Source organism: Cetorhinus maximus, chromosome 4, assembly GCF_964194155.1.
Source record: "Cetorhinus maximus chromosome 4, sCetMax3.hap1.1, whole genome shotgun sequence".
NCBI classification, from domain to species: Eukaryota; Metazoa; Chordata; class Chondrichthyes; order Lamniformes; family Cetorhinidae; genus Cetorhinus; species Cetorhinus maximus.
Genome location: NC_135882.1, coordinates 40313086 through 40337057, shown reverse-complemented (window position 1 = coordinate 40337057; position 23972 = coordinate 40313086). Strand labels below are relative to the sequence as shown.

At 42.7% G+C, this 23972-nt stretch overlaps 1 protein-coding gene across 1 annotated transcript in view; it reads left to right on the top strand.

Moving 5' to 3' along the window:
- Window positions 1-23972, top strand: part of itga9 (integrin, alpha 9) — a 574702-nt gene that overhangs the window by 307638 nt on the left and 243092 nt on the right. The window contains exon 16 of the mRNA XM_078540091.1: window positions 3627-3779. Coding sequence (XP_078396217.1) covers window positions 3627-3779 — 153 coding nt within the window. The remainder of the gene's footprint in view (window positions 1-3626; window positions 3780-23972) is intronic.

The window sequence follows — 23972 nt, the reverse complement described above, 5'->3', positions numbered from 1 at the left end:
AAGATAAATCAGCCCGACACAGAAAGCTGCATTTAATTAGGCATTGACTTGGGATTTTGAACTTTACTTTCCTAATTTAATTAGTGTCAGATCTAATGAGCTAATAACTTTTGATATAATTTAGTTTAAAATAATTATGGAGAACTAGCTGTTGAATGAGTGAAGGTGACAGGAGCTATGAAAGGCATCGATCTAATCATGAAGCTCTGGGGAGAGACTCCAATGAAACTCCAATCTGGTAAACCACTGGGTTTTCACAGTGATTTTGAATGCAATCTGTTTACGGTTTGGGTTTCAATGATAATTAAACTGATAAATAGGTTCTGGAGCAAAGATACAAGCCTATGGGAATACTAGGGAGATAGACAGATTGAAGATGTAAGGACACTAGTGTGAGATGTGCAAGGGCCAAGGACGTGATAGTTTTAAAATTGTCACTTAGTTGTCAATGCAGTTTAACAATTTTCCCATCATGTTAAACAATAGGGTTATTTATTTATCCCAAAATTGTATGAGGGTATTTGTTGGCATCTATTGGATATGAAATATCTCCTTTAGTTCCAGCCTAAGGGCAGTATTTAATGTCCTTTCCTGTGATGAGTTTGGTGGTGGAGAGGGCATTTAATCAGGCAGGAGGGTGGCAGGTGGGGACACCGCCACCTTCCCACCTCCACCCTGAATAAATCCATGGCAGGAAGGCCCGTGAATGGCCTTCCTGCCCCCTTTGCCAGTTGAGGACCTTAAGTGGGCAGTTAATGCCCACCTAAGGGCCTGGTCCCATTGCTGCTGGTATTAACCAAAGCGGTGGGTGGGGGCTCGCCATGTCGGGAGCATGACAAGTAAACCCATACAGGGTTATTTGCAGGCTTCCTAGGGCAAGCATTTATTGCCCATCCCTAATTGCCATTGAGAAGGTGGCGGTGAGCTGCCTTCTTGAACTGCGGCAGTCCCTGTGCTGTTAAGAAGGGGGTTCCAGGATTTTGACCCAGCGACAGTGAAGGAACAGTGATATATCTCCAAGTCAGGGTGGTGAGTGTCAATAACTAGATCTCACAAAGCAAATTTTGTTCCCTGTGCCAAAATTAATAAAAGAGCATTCTTTTAGTGCATTGGAGAAGCAAAACCACCATATTATGCACCATTCCAGGTAGAACATGATGTATGTTCCTGATTAAAGACACTGTCTTACTCCGAAGTGCACCAGACTACCTGTGGTTAAATAGAAATCCATTTACATGAGCCAACTGCAGCCTGGGAGGAAGAGCGAGGCCATTTTGTTTGGTGGGGGTGGAGGTTGGTTGCGGGAATGGAGTGGGGTGCAGCTGAAGTGGAGCAGGCTTTAACTTGCTCCCAGGTGAGAAGATAATATGTTGGCGGTCATGTTAATTCCCCACTAGAATTTTGAGTATGGAACTCACAAATATCCATGTTGATGGGAACTCTTCCTTTCGATTTGGAAAATTTAGAATAAATGACACTCATCAAAAGAATACATTGTTTATTCATATTTAACCAATTGCTCCAAGGAACACAAAGGCTTTGAGTACCCTGTGGGTCATGACTGCTGTAATATGAGATTTACACCCTTAATCTTTGCTTTTAGCCAGTTGGGGAGAAATTTTTATCTTAGAAGTGTTTAGCCATGTCCCTTTAGCAATGAGCTAAATGAGGTGGAACCACTGAGATATAATAGAGAGGCAATGACCTGGACTTGCTGCCTATGAGGGTGGTGGAAGCAGATATAATCAATGATTTCTAGAGGAAATTGGATAAGCTTTTGAGGGGAATAAACTTGGATGGCTACAGGGGTAAAGTGGGGCAATGGAACTGATTGAATCAAACAGCAACCAGCCAATCATTGGAATGTACCTACTACCTGGCATTGCACCTGCACTGAAATTCATAACTGACATTGCTCAATTGTGTGGTAGGCAGAATGTCTTTTTGGACTGATGACAGCACCTTGTTAGTAGAATAGTTGTCGCAAAGTAGGCGTACAAGAAAGTAGAGTTGAGGCTACAATCAGATCAGCCATGATCTTATCAAATTGCAGAGCAGGCGCAAGGGGCCACATGACCGACTCGTCCTAATTTTTGTGTTTGTATGTTTGATGACCTTACATGAAATATATTGATAGCAATGCTATGTCTATGTGCTCGTTTTACATTGCGGGCTTCTTTACAAATGTGCCACTGAAGGAAGCCATTAGCATGTGCGCCGTATCGTTATATCGTGGCAATATAGACATGCCACCATTTTCTGAATTTGTATTCATTGAAATTATGAATTTAGCAACTCGTACAGTTGAGTTCAGTTTAATGACATTGTGTGTGCCCAAATAGATGGTGGAACCATGGAACCCCCTCTACATAGAGCTTTTTGTCAGTTTGCACAAGTGGCATTTTCTACTAACAGAATGCTGCTGTCAGTCCAAGCAGATGTTCTGCCTCCCACAAAATTGAGCAACATCATGGATGAACTTCAGTGCTGGTGTGATAGGCTGTACATCCCAACAACTGGCTGACTGAATCAAACAACATGTTCCTCTGGCTGTTTGTAATAGGTAGAGTACAGACCGTATTCAACCAGCACGTGCTTGCAAAACCCAAACAAAACGTCTATTGTTAGATGTGATTCCGTGATTGGGCAGCATGTGCTGAACAATGAGAGTGTGCTGAAAGTTACACTAACAACCAGTTTAAGATAATCAGTTGAACTCATAATGTGGCTTAGTTATGCTTGCTCGAAGCAATATACATTCATGTGCAGGAACCTGTTCTCTACAAGCAAACAGAATATGTTAAAATCTTGTGCCTTATTTGAATTACCAGGAGCTTGGGGAACTTGTAGTTCCCTGTTGCTTTCTCCATGCCAATGTCTCGGCCAATCAATCAGCACTCTTTTCTCCTGTAGTACATACCGTTGTGACCATTTGAAATTTGGCATTCTTGCATTTGCCCTGATGAATGCAAGGCAAAATGCTTCAGCAACATGTCTCTCTTTTCCCTCTGTTGTTGTTTTTTAACCTTCCCTTGTGGCATCTTGCTGGGGATTTAGCATCATATTTAGATTCAGAATAGGACGCAGAGCTACATGGAGGGATGGTGGTTTGTATTCTTGGCTTCAGTGATGTATAAAGGTCATTTCAGCACTTTCAACCCATTAGAACTGTGGATAAAATCAGCTGCTACAATCAAAGCGTTTTGCATTGTTAAAGGTCGTCCAGCTGAAAAATATACAGGCAAGATATTTGAAACACTCTGGAAGAAGGTTGAGTCTTATGTTTAAAGCATTTAAAACAATTTCATTCCCTTTACTCCCTGTAATTTGTGGCTCGTGTTGGCCATTGGTTCCAATAGTTTCTGCTGAGTAAGTGCTGTTTTGTTAAACAATATGAATGCCTTCGTGGTTGTTGATCTGCAAATATTCCCCAATTTTCTCAGATTTTCTTATTACGGTTTCCTCTCATGCCTTACAAAAGCAAAATGCAATAGATACCGGAAATCTGTTTTTCTCTCTCCACAGATGCTGCCAGAACTGCTGAGTATTGCTAGCATTTTCTGTTTTTATTCCTGCTTTGCCTTGATGTGAAATTTCTTAAGACAACCATTGACTTTTTTCTACAGCGTGAAGTGAAGGATGTGATAACACCAATTGTCTTTGAAGTCACATACAACTTGGGCAAGCACAAAATTTCTGGAAAATCTGAGAAGGAGCTTCCAGCTTTAAAACCAATCCTGCGCTGGAGGAAGGGACATAAGCTGGCTCAGCAGAACCAGGTATTCTTTGGTTACAATATTGCAGTACAACAGATGCCATATTTCCTGTTCTTTGTATGCACATGTTACTATAGTTTTTCAATTAAATGTGAGTTTGAAGCAGACTCATACCATGGTCAGCAACAGGTAAATCCATCCACAGTAACCCCTTGAGGGCAGTAATAGCTCTTCTGTGCCCAAACCAAACACCATAAGCTCAGTGTTTAACTTCATTCCGCAGACCCTGGAATTTGATCGTTTTTTTATCTGAAGCTTCACTTTCTGACAGAGTGACGTTCTGACAATAATTCACCAATATCATTTCAGCAGATGTTTCGTAAGAATAGAAGCCTGGCAAAGCCTTTGAGAGATCAACGCGTTAATGAAGATCTCCTGTTAATAACTAGTCACAAAGCAACCTTTTACAGTGCCATCTAGTACTGAAAATAATCTAGACAATTTGGATAATGGTCTAATTTTGGTTGTGATGGATGGATGGATTGTGGCTATGAAGTGCAGAATCTTATTGAATGATTATCTTTGATCTGACTGTGAAGGAGAAGTGTATTATTTCACTTCACAATGTTCATGTGATTTTTTTTTCACCCAGTATTATTTCAGAACAAATAGTTAACTTATGTTTATATTATAATCTTTGCTGGTTTAATTTGCCTTTGGCACAGAGTTCAGATAGATTTTATGTATTACAGATGAGAAAAAGCATTCAAGATTGTATAGATTTGCCCCCTTTCTTTGCTAGATTAGTTCCAATGTACCTAACTTCTCCCCCACCTCACCCTACTTCTTGGAAGAGGGAAAAAAAACTAAAAATGTGAAGACAATTCAGGAATCTGTTAAAAATTGCTCTCCAACTTCTCATAGGTTGATCAGGTAAACCTGGAGATGGCTCCAACACTATAAGAAAAATAAGAATGACACACCCAAACTCACTCTTTACTTTTGCAGTTTAAATGGGTGATTCCTTAGTTCTACTTGGCTCCCTCACTTCAAACTATCTACTTATGTATTATTTATTCCTTTAATGCCTTTGAAGCCCTGAATCAGTTCCCCTCCAAGTCTACTCCTCTCTGGCATATCCAAACCCAAGGCATGAAGTCTATCTCCATAGCTCATTGCATGCAAACTGAAGATCATGTTTGGTGCTCTTCCCTATACCGTCTCCAAGCCAAAGTGTCCTTTTGAGGTACCACACTATCCAAGTCAGATTGCTATCTAGTCCTTTCTTCTAAGATGCTAACTCTATTGCACAATTTAGTATTATGTGTGAATTTAATAACTATACTAAATATTCCCTGCACCAGATAGTCACTAGATGTATTGAACACAAGTAGAGCTGATACCAAATCATGGGGCATCCCATAAACGACTCCATTGGGAAGTAGGTCCATTTAAAATCAAATTTTGCTTATAGATATTTAACTAACCAGAAAACTACAGGGCAGTCAGCCTAACATCAGTGGTGGGGAAACTTTTAGAGACAATAATTCGGGAAAGTGTAATTGCCATTTTCAAAATTGGCTAATAAATGAAAGCCAACATAGATTTGTTAAAGGTAAATCATGTTTGACTAACTTGATTGAGCTCTTTAATAAGGTACAGGAAAGGGTTAACGAGGATAGTGCAGTTGATGTAATGTATAAGGACTTTCATAAAGCATTTGACAAAGTACCACATAATAAATTTGATAATAAAATTGAAGCATGTGGGATTAATGGGGCATGGTTATAAAATTAGCTAAGGCAGAGTGTTAAGGTGAACAGTGTTTTGTAGACTGGAAGAAAGCTTACAATGGTATTCTTCAGGGGCTGGTATTAGGAACACTGCTTTTTTTTAATACATATTAATTATCTGAATTTGTATACAGGGCATACTTCAAAGTTTTGATGACATGAAACTCAGAAATATAGTAAACAATGAGGAGGATAATAACAGACTTCAGGGGCACATATGGACTGGTGAAAAGATACACATACAGGTGAAATTAAACACAGAAGGGTGAAGTGATACATTTTGTTAGGGAGAATGAAGAGAGCCAATGGTCCAATCTTAAATGGGGTGGAGATCTGGGAGTATATGTGCACAAATATTTGAAGGCAGCAGGACAAGTTGCGAATGTACTTTGAGAAATATCATAGAATCCTCAGATTTATTAATATAGGCAATCAGTGAGAAATTCAGTGGTGTGATGCTACGCAGACTTACCTCCATTCTATGGTGGCAAGCAGTGCTGCTGCTCATGATGTGTGTAGCCAGCATGATGTGGACTCTCAGCTGCATTCTCTGCGTGCCCCCAGGCACATGAAAACAGCGATATCCTGACATCACACAACCAAGCCTGTGACACCAGGATGCCAAAATTGAACACACAGAACCTAGCAATACCTGCGATGTCCACTCTAAAGAGTAAGAGGAGGAGCTTTGGAGTAGCTTGATTTAAAAGACCTTGCCTGGAAAGAGTCGGTAAGTACTCAGGAGTGTTTTTGAAGGTGTATTTGTGTATTTGCCAGAGAGTGTTGCCACATGCTCATTGGGATAGCAGAGGAAAAAAAATAGGCTGCAACAAAGGAGGACAGCAATGACAGGACCTCTGGGTCTGCAGCACCACAGGGAAATGGAGCAGAGGCTGTGGAGAGGGCAAGCTGCACTCCATTCCCTCTGCCAACTTGGAGGCAGATTACTTTGTACTCCTTGATAGTGACAGATGGCTGTCTGGCAGGCCAGCCAATGCACCCAGCATCTTGGTGTGCATGCCCCATTGAGGTTCTCGTCTGAATCCTCTGCTGCAAGAACTCACCTGCATCCTTGCCCTCCAGAGAGCTGGCCCACGATTCATTCTTTACCTTCTGCCTGGCTGCAGCCCACTCATGGCTAGATGACTCAATGTGTATTGACCCCAACTCCATAGTAAGGTACATATATCTGCACTGGTGGCTGCGAATGTCAGATCAAGTGATCAAAGCTGTTGCTCTGTCTCTCCCTCTTTGGGCTGTTGTGGCTGGGTGTCTGAAAGCAGGTTACATAGAAGGGAAAGGTTTATCTGAGGTCAGGGGGAATGAAGTAGAAAGCAAGGTGTGCATTGTCACACCATCACTGACTTGCTCATCATGCCGAATAGCAGGATGGACGTGTACCGGGAGTTGAGAAGAGCATAAGGCAGGAATATGCCATCATCCTCAATGTTCTCAGTGATGTCAGATGCAACAGGTCCCAATGAGAACCACCTCCTCCATAGGACTCAGGAGATGCAGGCATTCTTGTCTACCATCAGTTCCGTTCTCCTCCCTTCCATTGTGTGTCACCTTGCCCTGCAGAATGTCAATGGTTGTGTAGTGCTGTGTTTGGGTGATGTGCCTGCCATAGCTAAATAATGTATAAACATCTAGGAGTGGGTTTGAGGCTAGAAGCATTGGTAGATGTGTGAGGCTGAGGGGCAGTATCTGATTGTTAGATGTAAGTTCTGAATTCCAGGGACTGGTACCTGGTGAGTGATGACAATGTGGTGCATTGAGCAGCATGAGTGGCTGGTGGAGCTATGAGTAGGAGATGTCACTTGAAAATGTATTCACTGACCTTGACCACCCTCAGAAGATTATTAGACTTCTTGTGGCACTGCTGCCAAGCTCTTGGGTCTAGATTCTGAGAATTGACCTTCCTGGCCACCTGCTCCCACTTTGTTCTGAGTGGTTTTAAGGGTCTCCTATGGATTCACAGTGTCAGTCTCCTCCTGCTCACCTTCTGCATGATTTTCTTCAGCATTGCATCAATTAGTCTGGATTCTTCTGCGTTATTCTTCAGCATTTTCCACTGTGGCAATCTTTTTTAGCCAACTTTCATTTAAGAGGCAGCCTACCTGTTCAGAAAAGCCTGTGGACCCCGTTTCCAGAAATCAATCTGATCGAATTTTGAAGCCATTGAGTATAAAGAAAAGGAAGTTTGCTAAATGTTTATAAAACATTGGCTAGGCCTCAGCTGGAGTATTGTGTTCAATTCTTGTTGTCACGCTTAAGGAAGGATACTGGGGGCTTATAGATGGTGTGGAACCAGGAATAGGGTCTTCAGTTATGTGGAGAGACTGAGTTGTTTTCCCTGGAGTAGGGAGATTTAATAGAGGTGTTTGAAATCATGAACTGTTTTGATAGAGCAAATGAAGAGAAACTGTTTCCAGTGACAGAAGGGCCAATAACCAAGAGGACACAGATTTAAGGTGATAAGAAAAAGATCTAGAAGTTATATGACTTTTTAATGCAGCATGGTATGATGATTTGGAGCACATGGTCTAAAAAGGTGGTTGGGAGCAGATTCAAAAGTAACTTTCAAAAGTGAATTGAATAAATACTTGAAAGGAGAAAATGTACAAGGTTGTGGGAAAAAAGCAGGGGGACTGGCACTAGTGCTCTTTCAAAGAGCTGGCACAGGTACAATGGGCCAAATGGCAGCCTCCTGTGCTGTATCATTCTATAATTCTTTTTTTGTGATCCCTTACACCATGGAACTTAACTTTTGTACAGAGTCCCTTTTGCAGAACATTATCAAAAGCTTTTTGGAAACCCAATTAGATTATGTGCACCGTATCTCCCTGATAGACTGTTGAAAAGCTGGATCACACACGTTATGATTTTGCTTTGAGTGCCCCTTATCACACCAAGTGTTCTGGATGACCATTACTAGTATTACTAATGATGCTTTCCATTAACTTGCTCACCAGAAAGGTTAAATGCATTCAGCTATAGTTTCCATGTTATAATTTTGATCCTTTTTTAAACAAGAACATCTATCTCTGTTATCTGTCACTTCCCTTCTTCTCAATGAATTATTGATAACATTGACCAGGCAATCACACATGACCTCTGCCATTACTTTCAAGGTGACAAGCGTGTTTTATCTGCCGTGCACGCCACATGGCACCAAGCCTGTCTGCAGCTGTGTGAAAACCAGGAGCAGCGGGATGAGGCCCTTAAGTGGTCATTAATTAACCACTTAAGGGCCTCAATTGGCAGGAAGGTTGACCATGGGCCCTCCTGCCCAGAACTTAATTCTAGCAGAGGTGGGAAGGCAGCAGGGTTCCATTATGTCACCATCCCGCCTAAGTAAATGCCCTTCCTGCCTCCAAGCTCACCACTGCAAGAGCACAAGATTCCAGCCATAGATACCGCTGATTAACACCCTCTTACTTAAAAGAATTTTCTAATTACCAATATAAGTTTCAAAGAGGATATTTGCAGCACACAACTTTTAATGTATCCCATTTTCTTTAAAACACTGAAGGTTATGAAAAATTAGGAAGAGGAAGAAAAAACATTGACTAATGCAGAATTCTAAATGATAATGAGAGCATAGCAACAGAGTTGGAACAGATACTTAGCTGTCTGAAAGTTGAATTGGGCCCATTGTGTAGCAGATTAAACTGAAGTTCAAATGGGTTACTTGCACATCTCAGAGAAAATAATCAAATCTACATTAAAAGGATTCAAGGTGGAAAAAGTGAGAGACAGATTTAATTTACCTTCGGGTACTGAAAGTAATGGCAGAGGTCATGTGTGATTGCCTGGTCAATGTTATCAATAATTCATTGAGAAGAAGGGAAGTGACAGATAACCGAGATAGATGCTTTTGTTTAAAAAAGGATCAAAATTATAACATGGAAACTATAGCTGAATGCATTTAACCTTTCTGGTGAGCAAGTTAATGGAAAGCATCATTAGTAATACTAGTAATGGTCATCCAGAACACTTGGTGTGATAAAGGGCACTCAAAGCAACATCATAATGTGTGTGATCCAGCTTTTCAACAGTCTATCAGGGAGATACGGTGCACATAATCTAATTGGGTTTCCAAAAAGCTTTTGATAATGTTCTGCAAAAGGGACTCTGTACAAAAATTAAGTTCCATGGTGTAAGGGATCACAAAAAAAGAATTATAGAATGATACAGCACAGAAGGCCTCCATTTGGCCCATCGTACCTGTGCCAGCTCTTTGAAAGAGCACTAGTGCCAGTCCCCCTGCTTTTTTCCCCACAACCTTGTACATTTTCCCCTTTCAAGTATCTATTCAATTCTCTTTTGAAAGTTACTTTTGAATCTGCTCCCAACCACCTTTTTAGACCATGTGCTCCAAATCATCATACCATGCTGCATTAAAAAGTCATATCACTTCTAGATCTTTTCCTTATCACCTTAAATCTGTGTCCTCTTGGTTATTGGCCCTTCTGTCACTGGAAACAGTTTCTCTTTATTTGCTCTATCAAAACAGTTCATGATTTCAAACACCTCTATTAAATCTCCGTACTCCAGGAGAACAATGCAATCTCGGTTGGGGTGGGGGTCCCCTGAGCCTCGGCTGTAATTCCTTGTATGCTCAAAAATGTTGCCAAAAAAAAGGGGAAAATTTGAGGTTTGCATAATTTCATCACTCCATCATGCACAGCTCTCTCTGTATCTTAAATGTGGGATAATCATCAGAGTAGCGAGATTAACACCCTGGTTACCTATAGAGGTTTCTTGGGCTCCCACTTTAACTTCAGCAAGAGACCAGAGGAGCCCCCAGAGATATTGGTGTAAATAACTTTGGGGATATGGTGTGTCTACCATGAAGATGCGCCATAACCAGAAAAACCCTTCTGGAATTTCAGGGCTTAGGATTGTTTTGGTGTCTACAATATTTGTGAAGGCTAAAATCCATCCCCTTGAGCTATTGCCTGCACTTTCCAGATCGTTGGAGACTGTACCCTAAATATTGGTGTTGGAATGGTACTAAATGATTAATTGAGGGTACAGAATGTTTCCAGAAGTATTTACTCCCGTTTGTTTGCACCCAATTGCCCAGATTTTTCTATCAAGATAAGAATGATGCTAATGGTACTCACCATGACTTAGTTGAACTCAACATTCAATTACATTTGTACTTGCATGGTAGACATGAACTCAAGTCACCACAGAAAATTAGGACATGTCCATTGCAACCTTAGTGGCATTTTTAACAAAGTGATAAATTTTATTTAATTCTAAACAACTTCTCTGGCACTGAATATTAGCTTACAAATTTGGAGTCTCATTCTTTCAACCTTTAATTGTTGTTGAAGATTTAAAGAAAGGATAATCTTTTAAAACTTCCTCTGTCACTTTTTCTCATTTTCGTAATCCAATCTACTTACCCTCTCTTTATTTTGCTTCTGCACCTGATTTGAAATTGAAATTTGAAATCACTATTCTTACACTTCCAGGTTCAGACACTGTGCCGGTCATTAATAATGCTTCATTCTGATTGGTTAAGGAGATACATAGTTGCTTGCCCTGTTTACGCAGGTTACAGCAAATTACCATGCAAAAGGTCATTGAATTTAAGGTGGCAAGGGCATGTATGGGAATGTCTAAGTTTTTCTAACATTTAAAAAAACTATTAAAGGCTTTAAAATGTTCCTGAAAGCCTCACAATCTATTGGGCATTTTTGAAATAGCATCATGTCTGATTTGAGTTACATTATACTGCAGCATAACTCGGGTCTATTGGGAAATTGTATTGGGAAGACATGGCACCAACTGACTTTAGTGGATGAGGATGTCAAGTTGGCATCTCTTCAAATTTATGCCTAGGTGACAGTATGGTATAGTGACACCTTACAACTGTCAAAAGGCTGCTTTCTGCTGGAACCTGATGAGGTACAGAGCCAATTATTAACAACTTAACATACAGGCCAAATAAAATACTGATGCTTTAAACATTCTTGTTTAAATTTTTCTAGCTCAACAATGACAGACTCTTGAACAAAAATTCTTTGCATTGGAACAGTGTTGCTTAGATAGAGCTTGTGACAACATACAGATGTAATTTCCAATCTCTGAAAGTGAACAGTGCAACTCCAAAAGGTGCCTGTTACAATTTGAGAACTTATTCATAGTTACAGTAACTGAGGAAATTCAAGATGTTTGTTGATTTCCTTGGTATTCTGGAATTCACTTAGCTGTAGCTGAAGTATTGTCAGCATTGTTCTCTGTCCTTTTTAAAAATACAAGTCGAAGAACTTACAATTTTGAAAAAGGCAATTAGTGTTCAATATGCTTTCCAGATGCCCTTACACCCTCAGGATATTTGCATTAGAAATCTAGCATGACTTGCTTAGTATTGTGTCCATTACTTGATTTAAGTGAGATGCCAAACTTTACAAATGACAAGTGCAATCAACGTAGAGAGGAATTGGTTCCTATTAATAATTTGGAATCACCTTCAGATAAATGACCTTTTTATTGAAGACAAAGTTCAGAATAGTTTGGAACACTTAGTTTGGAACACTTCTTGTGCTGCAGATAACTAATTCATAGCACTATTGATTCCCACAAGGAATTTGATCCTGTTCACAACACCATTACATTAATGGGAAAATATAACGGTTATTCTCTGAGCTTGTTGCCGACTGTCTTTCACTGAAAGGCATCTTGATTCAAGCTGAGCCACCTTACCCACAATTTCTCCTTTATTTCATTGGCTGAAAGGCTCCATCCATATTAAGAGCTAATTTTTTCTAGTCTTCAGGCAAGAAATTGAGCTGGTTACCACCTGTTTTTTGGGTGTTACGACTGCCCTTAAAACTCCAAAATGTCACCTGCAGCACACACATGCACTGTGGGGTGAATCACATTGGTGCAGGTGTCAACATGTGTGCAGTGAGTATGTAAAACAGGCATTCAGCATGCAATATTGGTTTGATGCTAGCAGTGCCATTTTAGAGCTCAACAGCCCAGCCATTTCCCTCTCTTAATCTCAGGTATTCAGCAGCAGGAAAGACATCAGCACTAAATAAAGTGATTATCAGCAACTTGCAGGTTAGTTATTGGTTGATTTCGTCTGGCAGTTACGATGATTCTACAAGTGTTGTAGAATCATCGTAACTGCCAGACGAAATCAACCAATAACTAACCTGCAAGTTGCTGATAATCACTTTATTTAGTGCTGATGTCTTTCCTGCTGCTGAATACCTGGTTCTTTTTATAGTTGTTTCAAGTTGCAAAAGTATACAGGAAGTAATGTGGCAGCTGCTGAAGGACTTTTTCCTGACTTCAAGGCTTCTGTACAAATCAGATGCTCCCAGACATAGGTACAGTGGTCGACATTCCCCCGGAATACAGCATAACTGGAAGAATAAACAAAGAGGACATGCAAGCAGGACAAGCTTCTGCAATCGAGAGGAGGAGAAGGGGATATGGGCTCTCAGCAAGAGACCATATCTACTTCAGGTTGTTCAGGGAGCAATTCTCTGACCTGAACCTCAGTAGGAAACAATGGATGTTATTTAGTGAAGGCGACTGGTGTCACTTTCGCCAGCAAGCTGCTTCACTCCCTTCAGGGAATGCCCACCAATTTGCCACTTAGGTACTTAAAAGAGTAGTGGTGGGCCTTTCCAGGATCAAGGACCCCATAGAATCATAGAACCATAGAAAATTTACAGCACAGAAGGAGGCCATTCGGCCCATCTTGTCCATGCCAGCCCGAGGACACCCAGGTGCCCTTTCTAATCCCACCTTCCTGCACCCGGCCCACAGCCCTGCAGCTTACAGCACTTTAGGTGCAGATCCAGGTACTTTTTAAAAGAATTTAAAGTTTCTGCCTCTACCACCAACTTGGGCAGCGAATTCCAGACACCCACGACACTCTGTGTAAAAAAGTTCTTCCTCATGTCCCCGCTACACCTTCTGCCACTTATCTTGAATTTATGTCCCCTGGTTCTAGAATTCTCCACCAAGGGAAACAATTTTATCTATTCCCATCATAACTTTGGACACATCAATCAAGTCACCTCTCAGCCTTCTTTGTTCTAAGGAAAATAACCTCAACCTATCCAATCTCTCCTCGTAGCTACACTTTTCTAACCCTGGCAACATTCTTGTAAACCTCCTCTGCACTCTCTCCAGAGCTATTATGTCTTCCCTGTAATGAGGTGACCAGAACTGCACACAATACCCCAGTTGTGGCCTCACCAGTGTTTTATACAATTCCAACATTATATCCTTACTTTTATATTCTATAGCTCTGCCAATGAAGGAGAGCATTCCATATGCCTTCTTTACAACCTTGTCTACTTGAACTGCTGCCTTCAGGGACCTGTGTACTTGAACGCCAAAATCTCTCACTTCATCTACCCCTCTTAGTATATTCCCATTTATTGCGTAATCCCTGTAACTGTTTGACCTCCCTAAATGCATGACCTCACTTCACTATGTTAAAACCCATCTGCCACTTTACCGCCCACTCCACCAACCCATCTATATCGTTTTGGAGATTATGGCTATCCTCTACACTATCCACTACTCGGCCAATCTTTGTGTCATCTGCAAATATCCCAATCGTGCCCCCCACATTCACATCCAAATCGTTAATATATAACACAGACAGCAAGGGTCCCAACACCAAGCCCTGTGGAACACCACTTGAGACAACTTTCCATTCGCAAGGGCATCCATCGACCATTACCCTTTGTTTCCTGTTACAAAGCTAACCTTTTATCCAGGTTGCCACATTACCCTGAATCCCATGGGCTTTTACTTTCCTGACCAATCTGCCATGTGGGACCTTGTCAAATACCTTGCTAAAATCCATGTACACAACATCCACTGCACTACATCAACCTTTCTTGTCACTTCCTCAAAGAATTCAATCAAATTTGTGAGGCAAGACCTTCCTTTAACAAATCCATGCTGACCATCCCTGACTAGTCCATGCCTTTCCATATGACAGTTAATCCTATCTCTCAGGATTGATTCTACTAATTTGCTCACCACTGATATAAAACTAACTGGCCTATAATTGTTTGGCATTTCCTTTGATCCCTTTTTAAACAATGGAACTACGTTTGCATTTCTCCAGTCCTCCAGTACCTCCCCTGTATCTAGTGAAGATTGGAAAATCATCCTCAGAGCGTCTGCTATCTTCTCCCTGACTTCCTTCAGCAGCCTCGGAAACAATCCATCTGGCCCTGGTGACTTATCAACTTTCAAGGATTTCAACTCTTTGAGCACTTCTTCACTCTTTATGTCTATCCCGTCCAATATCTCGCAGTGTCGGATGTCCCGCCCATGGAGAGCTGCTGGTCAATTAGAGGCCGGTGGCTCTTCATTGAACGGCAGCCCCATCAGGGAAGTGATGGCTGCTGCCTGTGTTACACCAAGTTGAGGCCTAGGCTCACGGATGGACCCAGGCACAGATGAGTGAGGCAAGAGGGTTGTTGTGGGGTGGGGGTCATGGGGGAGGAGTGGAAGCGGATAGGCAGCAAGGGCAGGGGGCTGATTCTCAGCTGATTCCCACTTCCTGTTCCTGGTCCCTCAACCAGGCACTGAGTGCTTTGAGCGAGGGACCACACTTCGGGAGCCCACAAGCAACCCTGACAGGGTTTACTTTTCAGGATCTCCACATGGTAAGTCCCCCAACCGCCACAGGTTAAATGCCAACAACGGCAGAAAGAGGCCCTGAAGTGGGCAGTAGTTGCTCACTTAAAGCCTCAATTAGCAGTGGGGCAAGAAGGCCATCCATGGGCCTTTCTGCCATGGACTTAATTGGGATGGAGGCGGGAAAGTGGCAGGGTCCCCACCTGCAGCCCTACTAACTGATTAAATGCTGCCTGCCACAAAACCTGCCTTGGGGAGAGCATTAAGTTCTACCCAGTGTGTGAGAAGTCTGCACTACAGTAAGGTTGTCCTCACTGAAAATGTCACCCATTCCAATCACACCTGCAGCCTCCGAATCATTATGCCAATGGCTATGAAGCTGACCATGGTGACAAATATTTGTGTGTGTGGCCTATTCCTGGCTGAGGTTGGAGACATTTGTCGCATCTCTCAGTTTGCCATCCACTACTACATAAAGGAGGTCACTGAGTTTCTCTATTCTGAGAGCTAACCACATTTCATTCTCTTTCTGGCTAGAGACCAGGTGTAGTGGATACACAGCTCCGTTAGGATTGCAGGCTTCCCATGGTGCCGGGTCACATTACACACATATGCTTTGCAGACGCTGCATGTCAACACTGCCCCAAAACAGAACTAAACTTCCTCAAAAAGCTGGTGTGTGACCAAAATCAGCCATTCACACAGGTCAATGCCCTTCATTGTGTGGAAGCCCATTGTTCCAGCTGCACTTGAGCCAACATAGCAAACCAAAAGGTGGAATCTGAGCGATGAGGGCGATTTACTGAAGATATGGCTGATGACATTTGTGTGCAATTCACTGCACACGTACATGCATACAATGAAAGCCATGATAGAGCAGACCTTTGGTACTGGGACCGCACTGGAGGAATTCTGTAGTACTCAGCAGAGGGAGTGTCAAAATTCATAGTGGTCTGCTGTATGTTGCACAACTTCACCATCATGGGAGGGAGCCCTTGCTACCAGCTATATGTCGAGCAACTGAAGAACAGTAGCAAAAGAGTGAGGACAGAGCAGGAGGAAGGAAGGAGGCAACTGAGACAGCCACTTTTGGCCTGGACTGTCCATGAAGAACTCATCTGAGTGCAATATCAATAACCATAACTCTAGTTCCCTATTCACCAGTAGTCGCAAACCTTACCCTCCCTCTGTCATTGACCATCACAGTGTCCTCTTGGCCAAAATGTGAAAATAAAAGCCACCACAAAATATATATTCCTAACCAAATTTATAAATGAAGTCATTCCATATTGCATACGAAAGTTAACTAATCTCCCTTCTGTACTTCATTAGTCACTTTGCGTGTGCGTTTGTCTGTCCTAGCGCTCCAATGCAGTGCTACTGCAGTTGCTGCAGCATGGCTTGAAGAAGGTTACTGACTTTCAGTGGAGGAGACTGTAGATCACCTTGGAGAAAGACCTTGAGCAGCTCTGAAAACTTGGCTGGGGACTGCACCATCTTGGCATGGACAGCAGCAGTATGGACAATGGCACAGTGTCAGGGGTGGGATGATAAATGCTGTCTTCCTGAGAGAGGACAGGAGGAGCATGCTCTATGGAGCCACTGCCACTCCCCTGGGTGACGCCTCAGCAATCTCATGATCTGTAGAAGGACAGAATGCTGGACTTTTGTGACTCCTACAACCCTCTTTGCACATTGGCTATTACGAACTGTGAAGGGAATGGTTGTAGATTTCAAGAGGATACAGCCAGGCTGGTGGAATGGGTGGACACGTGGCAGATGAAAATTAATGCAGATAAGTGTGAAGTGATACATATTAGTAGGAAGAATGAGGAGAGCCAACACAAAAGAAAGGGTACAATTCTAAAGGGAGTACAGGAGCAGAGAGATCAGGGGTATATGTGCACAAATCATCGAAGGTGGCAGGGCGGATTGAGAAAGTAGTTATAAAACATACAGGATCATGTGTTTTATAAAAGAGAAGCATAGAGTACAAAAGCAACAAAGGTATGATGAGCCTTTCTAAAACACTAAAACTGAAGTATTGCGGCCATATCTGGGTACCACACTCTAGGAAAGACGTAGAGGCTTTTGAGAGGGTGCAGTAAAGATTTAGCAGAATGTTCCAGGAATGAGGGACTTTTGTTTCATGGATAGATTGTCATGGATAGATTGGAGAAGCAGGAATTGTTCTACATAGTGAAGAGAAGGCTGAGAGGAGATTTGATAGAGGTGTCCAAAGTTGAGAGGGGTCTGAAGAGAATAGTTGGGGAGAAACTGTTCCCATAGGTGGAAGGGTTGAGAACCAGAGGTCACTGATTAATGTGCATGGGAAAAGAACCAACAGGAAAGACATTTTTATGCAGAGTTTTTATGATCTGGAATTCACTGCCTGAGAGAGTGGTGGAGGCAGATTCAATTGGTGGCTTCAAAGGAGATTTGAGTAAGTATAGAAGTGTGTTAGTGAGTGTTGTGCAATCTGGTTATGTGATGTTACTATCATAGTTGAATGTCTGACAGTGTGTGCAAGCTGAGAGATCTGAGTGTGAGGCTTGTGGCAGTGCTAAACATGTGAGTTATGAATCAGAAACAAAATGTTGGAAACACTCAGCTGGCAGGCAGCATATGTGGAGAGAAACAAAATTAATGTTTCAGGTCGATGACACTTCATTGGAGTGGCTCGTGTTTGATGTTTTCTGTTTCTGTTTGAGATTTCCAGCATCTGCAGTATTTTGCTTTTGTATTGGAGATGTGAATCTTAGATATGAGTCCTGATTGATAGAGATTGTTGGTAGGTGGGCGATTGGGGAGGAGTGGGTGGGCTGCAGTGTGGCACATTGAGCAGTGGCTGAAGTGAGTGATGCAGTTAGTCAGATATGGCATTGGAAGATTTACTCACTGACCTTGACATGGGTGTGCGTCATTAAACCTCTTGTGGCACTGCATCCTGTTCCTCAGGCTTGACTCTGACATTGGACTCCGTGGCCATCTGTTCCCACTGCTTTTTGAGTGTTTATCTGGAGGGCCTCCATGGATATAGGACATCTCTTTATTTCCACCTCCTCTACCAAGACCTCCAGTGCAGTGTCCAAAAACCTTGGAGCCCATACTCTCCCCTGTTGTGCCATTCCTCATTCCTTCTCAGGTCAGATTCTCTTCCATCATGACTCCCTGTACCTGCTGCAACCAGAATGTTCCTTCCCTTTCATGAGGTGCAAGTTAGCATTAATTGGTGTCAGCCACTACTATTTTGTCCCTTGCTGATGTGTCCGGCACGCTGTCTAGTTGCAGAGACCATTTAAATGAGCATGCTGTTTGAATTGAAATCCATGAGAGCGGGTTAATTATGCCTTGAGATCATCATGCCCATTTTTGGAGGCTATTCAATTTAGCTCCTTCCATTTCTTTTGGTCCAGGTGGCTGACTTCAGAGGATTATCAAAACCCAAATACTCTAAAATGTTAAAAAATATTAAAATTCTCAAACTTGACTTGAATCCACTTCAAACCCACCCAGTTCTGGTTTTAACAAAGGCAGGTTGGAGGACAGAAGGTAGGTTGGTCATCTGATTACAATGAGGTTGTGTGCCTCAGATTTAATGTCCATTTTAAATTTAATCCAACAGCTAAAAGGAAACAAAGACTACAGGATCCAATAGGTGTCTTTCCTCTTAGCTGCTGGAGTTGGTTTACTTCTTTTGCCCACCCTTCAAGCGTTTGATCTCCTTCAGGCCCCACACCCCACCTCACCTCCAATCCGTCCTCTAGCTCTAATCTATCCCACCCACGCTCTGAGGCAGTTGATCTCCCTTCCAGCCTTCAAGCTCCATTGCTGGGAATGGAGACAAAAAATGTTGATCAGGTTCTGCCAATAAATTCATCAGGAACCAGGGTCCATACTTACAGGGTTTCCGACTGCAAAACAACTTTCCCCACTGCCATGCACTCTCCCCACCTCTAATCAAATATCAGGGCCATTAAAAGTATATTTATCCCACACAAAACTGCCAGCATTCTGGTATGGGTTATAAAAAACACAACAGTCCCATAAAGTGCCTGTCTTAAATTGAATTGAGACATTTCTGAGTGCCTTTCACAGCAGAGAAAATATAACAGTGCTGTTAAGTTATCGTGTAAATGGATAATGGACTTCATAAGGGGATGAGTTCTTTTATGTTTATAGGATATCCCATTTATCTTTCTTTCACAATGTATTTGGAGAATAGTTACACTATCCATTGTATAATTCCTCTCCAAGGCTAAATTATTTGTCAGTGTGGAATTTATTACGACCAGTGCCTGGGCGAGGTCCCCCAATTTGCTATGACCTTGGACGAGATACCCCAAATTGTTAACTTCCCGATTCCCGAACGGGACCCCAATTTTCTTGTGCTCCTGGATGACAAGGAATGAGCTGGCTCCCCTTCTTTATTCAACCCCCTCTGTTGATCGCAGCAAGGTTAATTTAAAAAGGATCCCTGCCCTCGTGAATACCTTTTCCCAGTCCGAATGTATTTATGGGGAGGACTTTTCCCTCATCGGGCGAGCTCGGCGGGGGCAGTTGGGAAGCCAACCACAACCCGTGATCAGGGCCAGACCGCGATTACACGCTGGTGGGTTAATTAAGGCCTGCCCAACGTGAAACGTGAGCGGCAGCGCTGAGCGCTGGCTGTGTGTTGAAGGGAAGGAGGGCAAACGTGAACTTCGCGAATGCGCGCAAGTGCAAGCTTGAAAATCTCCCTGAGGCACAGAGCTGCGTCAGGGAGATGAACTGTTTTCAAATTAAAAAATAAAGATTTCTGAAATGTTATAAAACATGTTCCCTCATGTAACTCTGTCACATGAGTGGGGACATGTCATTAATTAAATTTCAAAAGTTTTATTTTATTTTTATTTGCTGTTGGAAACCTCATCCCGCCCGTGGATGAGGTTTCCTAAAAAATGCAAAGGCTGTTTGGCCTTTTCGCCTGCCCGCCAACCATAAGGTTGGACGGGCAGAAAAAAATTTATTTTAATTAATAGGCCTTTTAATTGTTGGCGGGCGCGCTGCCAACTCCGGCGTGTGCATGCCGACTGAAATATCGCGCGATGATGTCGGGGCACTCGCCCGATGTCATCGCATGTCATTTTACACTCGGTTGTGTTGGGTGCGCGCCTGCCTGCTGAGCTAAAAATTCTCTCCTGTGTTTTAGAAGGAGCCAATTTAACCAGGCTTTCTTGAGTCAAAGAAAGAGTAAGTTTATTAGTTACTAAAATCTGAGAAAAAATAATAAAAATGCAACACACCTACACACAGATCAGAACTGAGAAGTTGAGTTCAAAAATAAAAGTTAATAAAAGATACACAAATCAGTCTTTGGCTTGTCAGTGATGAGTAGATGGTGAAATGCTGCCGCCATTAAGTTGGGTGATTCCAGTAGAGCTGACTTTGGTAGTTGGGTAGCTGGTTTGGAGACATTTGGTTCTGCAGGTTAGCTGGAGTTGTCCTGTTTCCTTTTTGACTGTGGCTTTGCTGACTTGCCTTCAGCCAGAGAGAGAAAGAAGACTTTTACCTGCAAGCTGCAGGGATGTCTAGTTGCTGGTCTTCTGCTGTGACCTTCACAGCACACACTAGCACACCAGAACTAGAACACACTGATCAGGTTGACAGCTGGTTTTTTAATACCTTGTGTATTCCTGGAATACACCCAGAATCTGCTTTCTTTCAACTCAGATCATTTCCACATTCTGAGCTCTAACTCAACAGGGGATGGTTTCTGCTGAGATGATAATCAGTCTCCACTGTCTCCGCAACCAAAGGAGATTAAAGCTCAGCCTTTTGCATTGCATTTGTTCCTTTGAAGTGTCTCTGTCTGAAGTAGGCCTTGACAACCTTTTAGATTGACATTCTGTGCTCTCTGGACTAGTTGGTCAAGCATAATCCACATACAGATTTTCCAGTATTTGGGTTGTAACTTCCAAGCTCCAGGGAAGTGTAACTGGGGGATACTCCATAGATGTGCTCCCCCCACCCCCTCAGAGGTTCCCAGGTAAGGATTGCACGGCAATTGCTGAGAAGTGCAAACTTCCGATGGGCAACTGCCCTGCACTGGGAACCATCTGAAAATGCAATTTAAGCTACAAACTTAAGATGGCTCCGACTGTCTTACATCAATAGTTACCCAAAGAAAGTTAGAAGAATTAAAACCACTTCTAGCTTCTGGGTAACTATTGCACTGGCCCACACCAAGACCCATGGGACTCCCCACAGACCCTCGAATCCCCAGGGGACTCAACTAACCCCACCATGGCACTCCCCACCCCTCTCCCAACTAAACCCCCTCACTGGATTCACCCAACCCCCGTCTACTCACCCCCCATCTCTCCTCTCTGAGGTCCAACCCACCCGACCTGCCCCTTCTCCTCCCCCCTCCCCCGACTTCCCAACCCACCCCCACCAACTGTCTCGCCCTTCCCCCGAAGGCCCGACCCCCCGGAGTACCTGACCCCTCTGCCCCAAGTGCCAAACACCACCCCACCCCACACCCCACCAAAACCCCAAATTCTAAACACTTACCTGACAAACCCTGGCTTGATAGTGCCTGGACCTTTAAACCTACCCCCTGATTTACAGCAGCTGGTGCCATGAAAAGGAAGAGTGGCCTCCTTGCATCCGACTCTAAAGCCCCCGACAGAAGTCCCCGGGAACGTGCTGCCCTACACAGTTCCTACTATGAAGAAAACCACCTTTGCGCAAACCCATCAAAGACGCAAGTTTGTGCATTCCACCTCAGAAACCGTGAAGCCAAATGTCAGCTTAAAGTAACCTGGTATGGAGCAACACTGACGCATTGCGAGCACCCTATCTACTTAGGAGTCACCCTTGACAGGTGCCTCACCTTCAAGAACCACATCGAAAAGACAAAGGCAAAAGTGAGCGCACGAAACAACATCCTGAATAAGCTCACTAACACAAAATGGGGAGCAAGCTCGAAAACATAGTGAACCAGTGCACTTGCTCTTTGCTATTCCACTGCAGAATACGCCTGCCCTGCATGGGAAAGATCTACTCATGCTAAGAAGATGGATGCCATTTTGAATGCCAGCTGCCTACTTATCACAGGTTGTTTAAAACAAACAAACACCAACAGCCTATATATCTTGGTGGGTATCGCTCCCCCTGATATAAGAAGAACAGTAGCCAGCAAGAAAGAGCGACTCCGTCAAACATCAGATGAGAGGCACCCTCTACATGGTCATACAACTACACCCAGCTTTCTAAAGTCAAGGAAGAGCTTCATGAACAGTGTTGTTCCATTACAATCAACCCCATCTGAAGCCCGCATCGCCTTGTGGAAAGACCGGCTCGCCAGTCTCGAACAACCCCCAGCGATGGAAATTCTACCGGATGAAAGCCTTCCCCCAGGAGCTAATTGCAACTGGGCAACCTAGAAGTGCCTTAACAGACTTAGGACTGGTGTAGGTCGTTCAAAAGTGTCACTAAGCAAATGGGGATATACAACCTGCCCGACAACGTGTGAATGTGGAACTGAGCCACAGACTATGTAACATCTCCTGCAATGCCTATCGTTAGAGGAACCCTGCACTGTTGCAGATCTTGCCGAATTCAACAACAAGGCGCAAAAATGTGTCCAGTTCTGGCTGGGCCATGTATAGACTGTCCATGGACACGATAAGAAGAAGAAGTCAGAAGGTTGGGCGAGAAAGGATCGGAAAGATTTCAAAGTAAAAAAGGAGGAACGGAATGGCAATCCGACTCTGTTTGCCACTGCACGGAAGTTCAGGCCCTATAGTTACAGTTGTGGATGACTGAAAGATTACTTTTTAATCGGTAATTTGCTCTTTATAAACAACTGTAGGAATCTCTAGGTATGTTTTGTGATTCTAGAGTTTCAATATAGAGAGAACTTTACTAACCTCTGCTGTCATGCTCTGGGTATGTTTGCTTTTCAGAGTAGACAAAGTTTTAATTTACATCTGCCCTGTGCTGTACCTGACCTTCTGAGTATTTGATGGGACAGTGTAATGAGAACTTTACTCTTTATATAATTTTGTTATGCTAATCATCTCAGGAAAATGAATTCTGGTATTTATTTGTTACCAATCTAAAAACATAAACCACCTAGCAAGTTTTGTGCTGCAACTGGTGCAGGCTAACTGCAGAGCAAATTTACCTAAAGTGAGCTAAGTTTTTGGAGAGGGTTGTCCAGCTATTTCTTCAATACGGTCATGATGATTGTTTCAAATGATCCTTATTAATGCAGTTAGTTATGAACAGAATAAGCAGATTACTAAACCCTATGGAATAGAGACTGCAGGAAGTGATGCAATTAGCTTTTCAAGACCGAGCTCAATTAAGTGGATTAAGAGAATGTCCAAGTCAACACCATTAATTAAGTATTTATTTCATTAGCATTTTATAAAAGAACCAGGATATTATGCTTTTACTTTCAAGAAGTAAACAAAACAATTTTGGGCAGGTTTTAGACCTTATACAGATGGGGAAAAATACTCAGTACTTAATGAATAATGTCTGCAAATATGTACCAATGGGGAATTAAGACACCCAATTATGCTAATTAAGCATTTAAATGAGTTAGAAATTATTCCTTGATATATGGGTGAAAAAATGAAGCAGAGAATACCAAAATGTCCAAGAGAACTAAAGGCTGCAAAGAGGGACTTAGCTGTTTAGTGCTGGCTGCTTCGGAGTTGTATATTTTGGAGCTGGTGGTTTTGAGGCTGGCTGATTTGGGGCTGGCTGATTTGGGGCAGAACTTATTTGAGTTGGAAGATTTAGGGCTGGAGGATTTAGGGCTTAT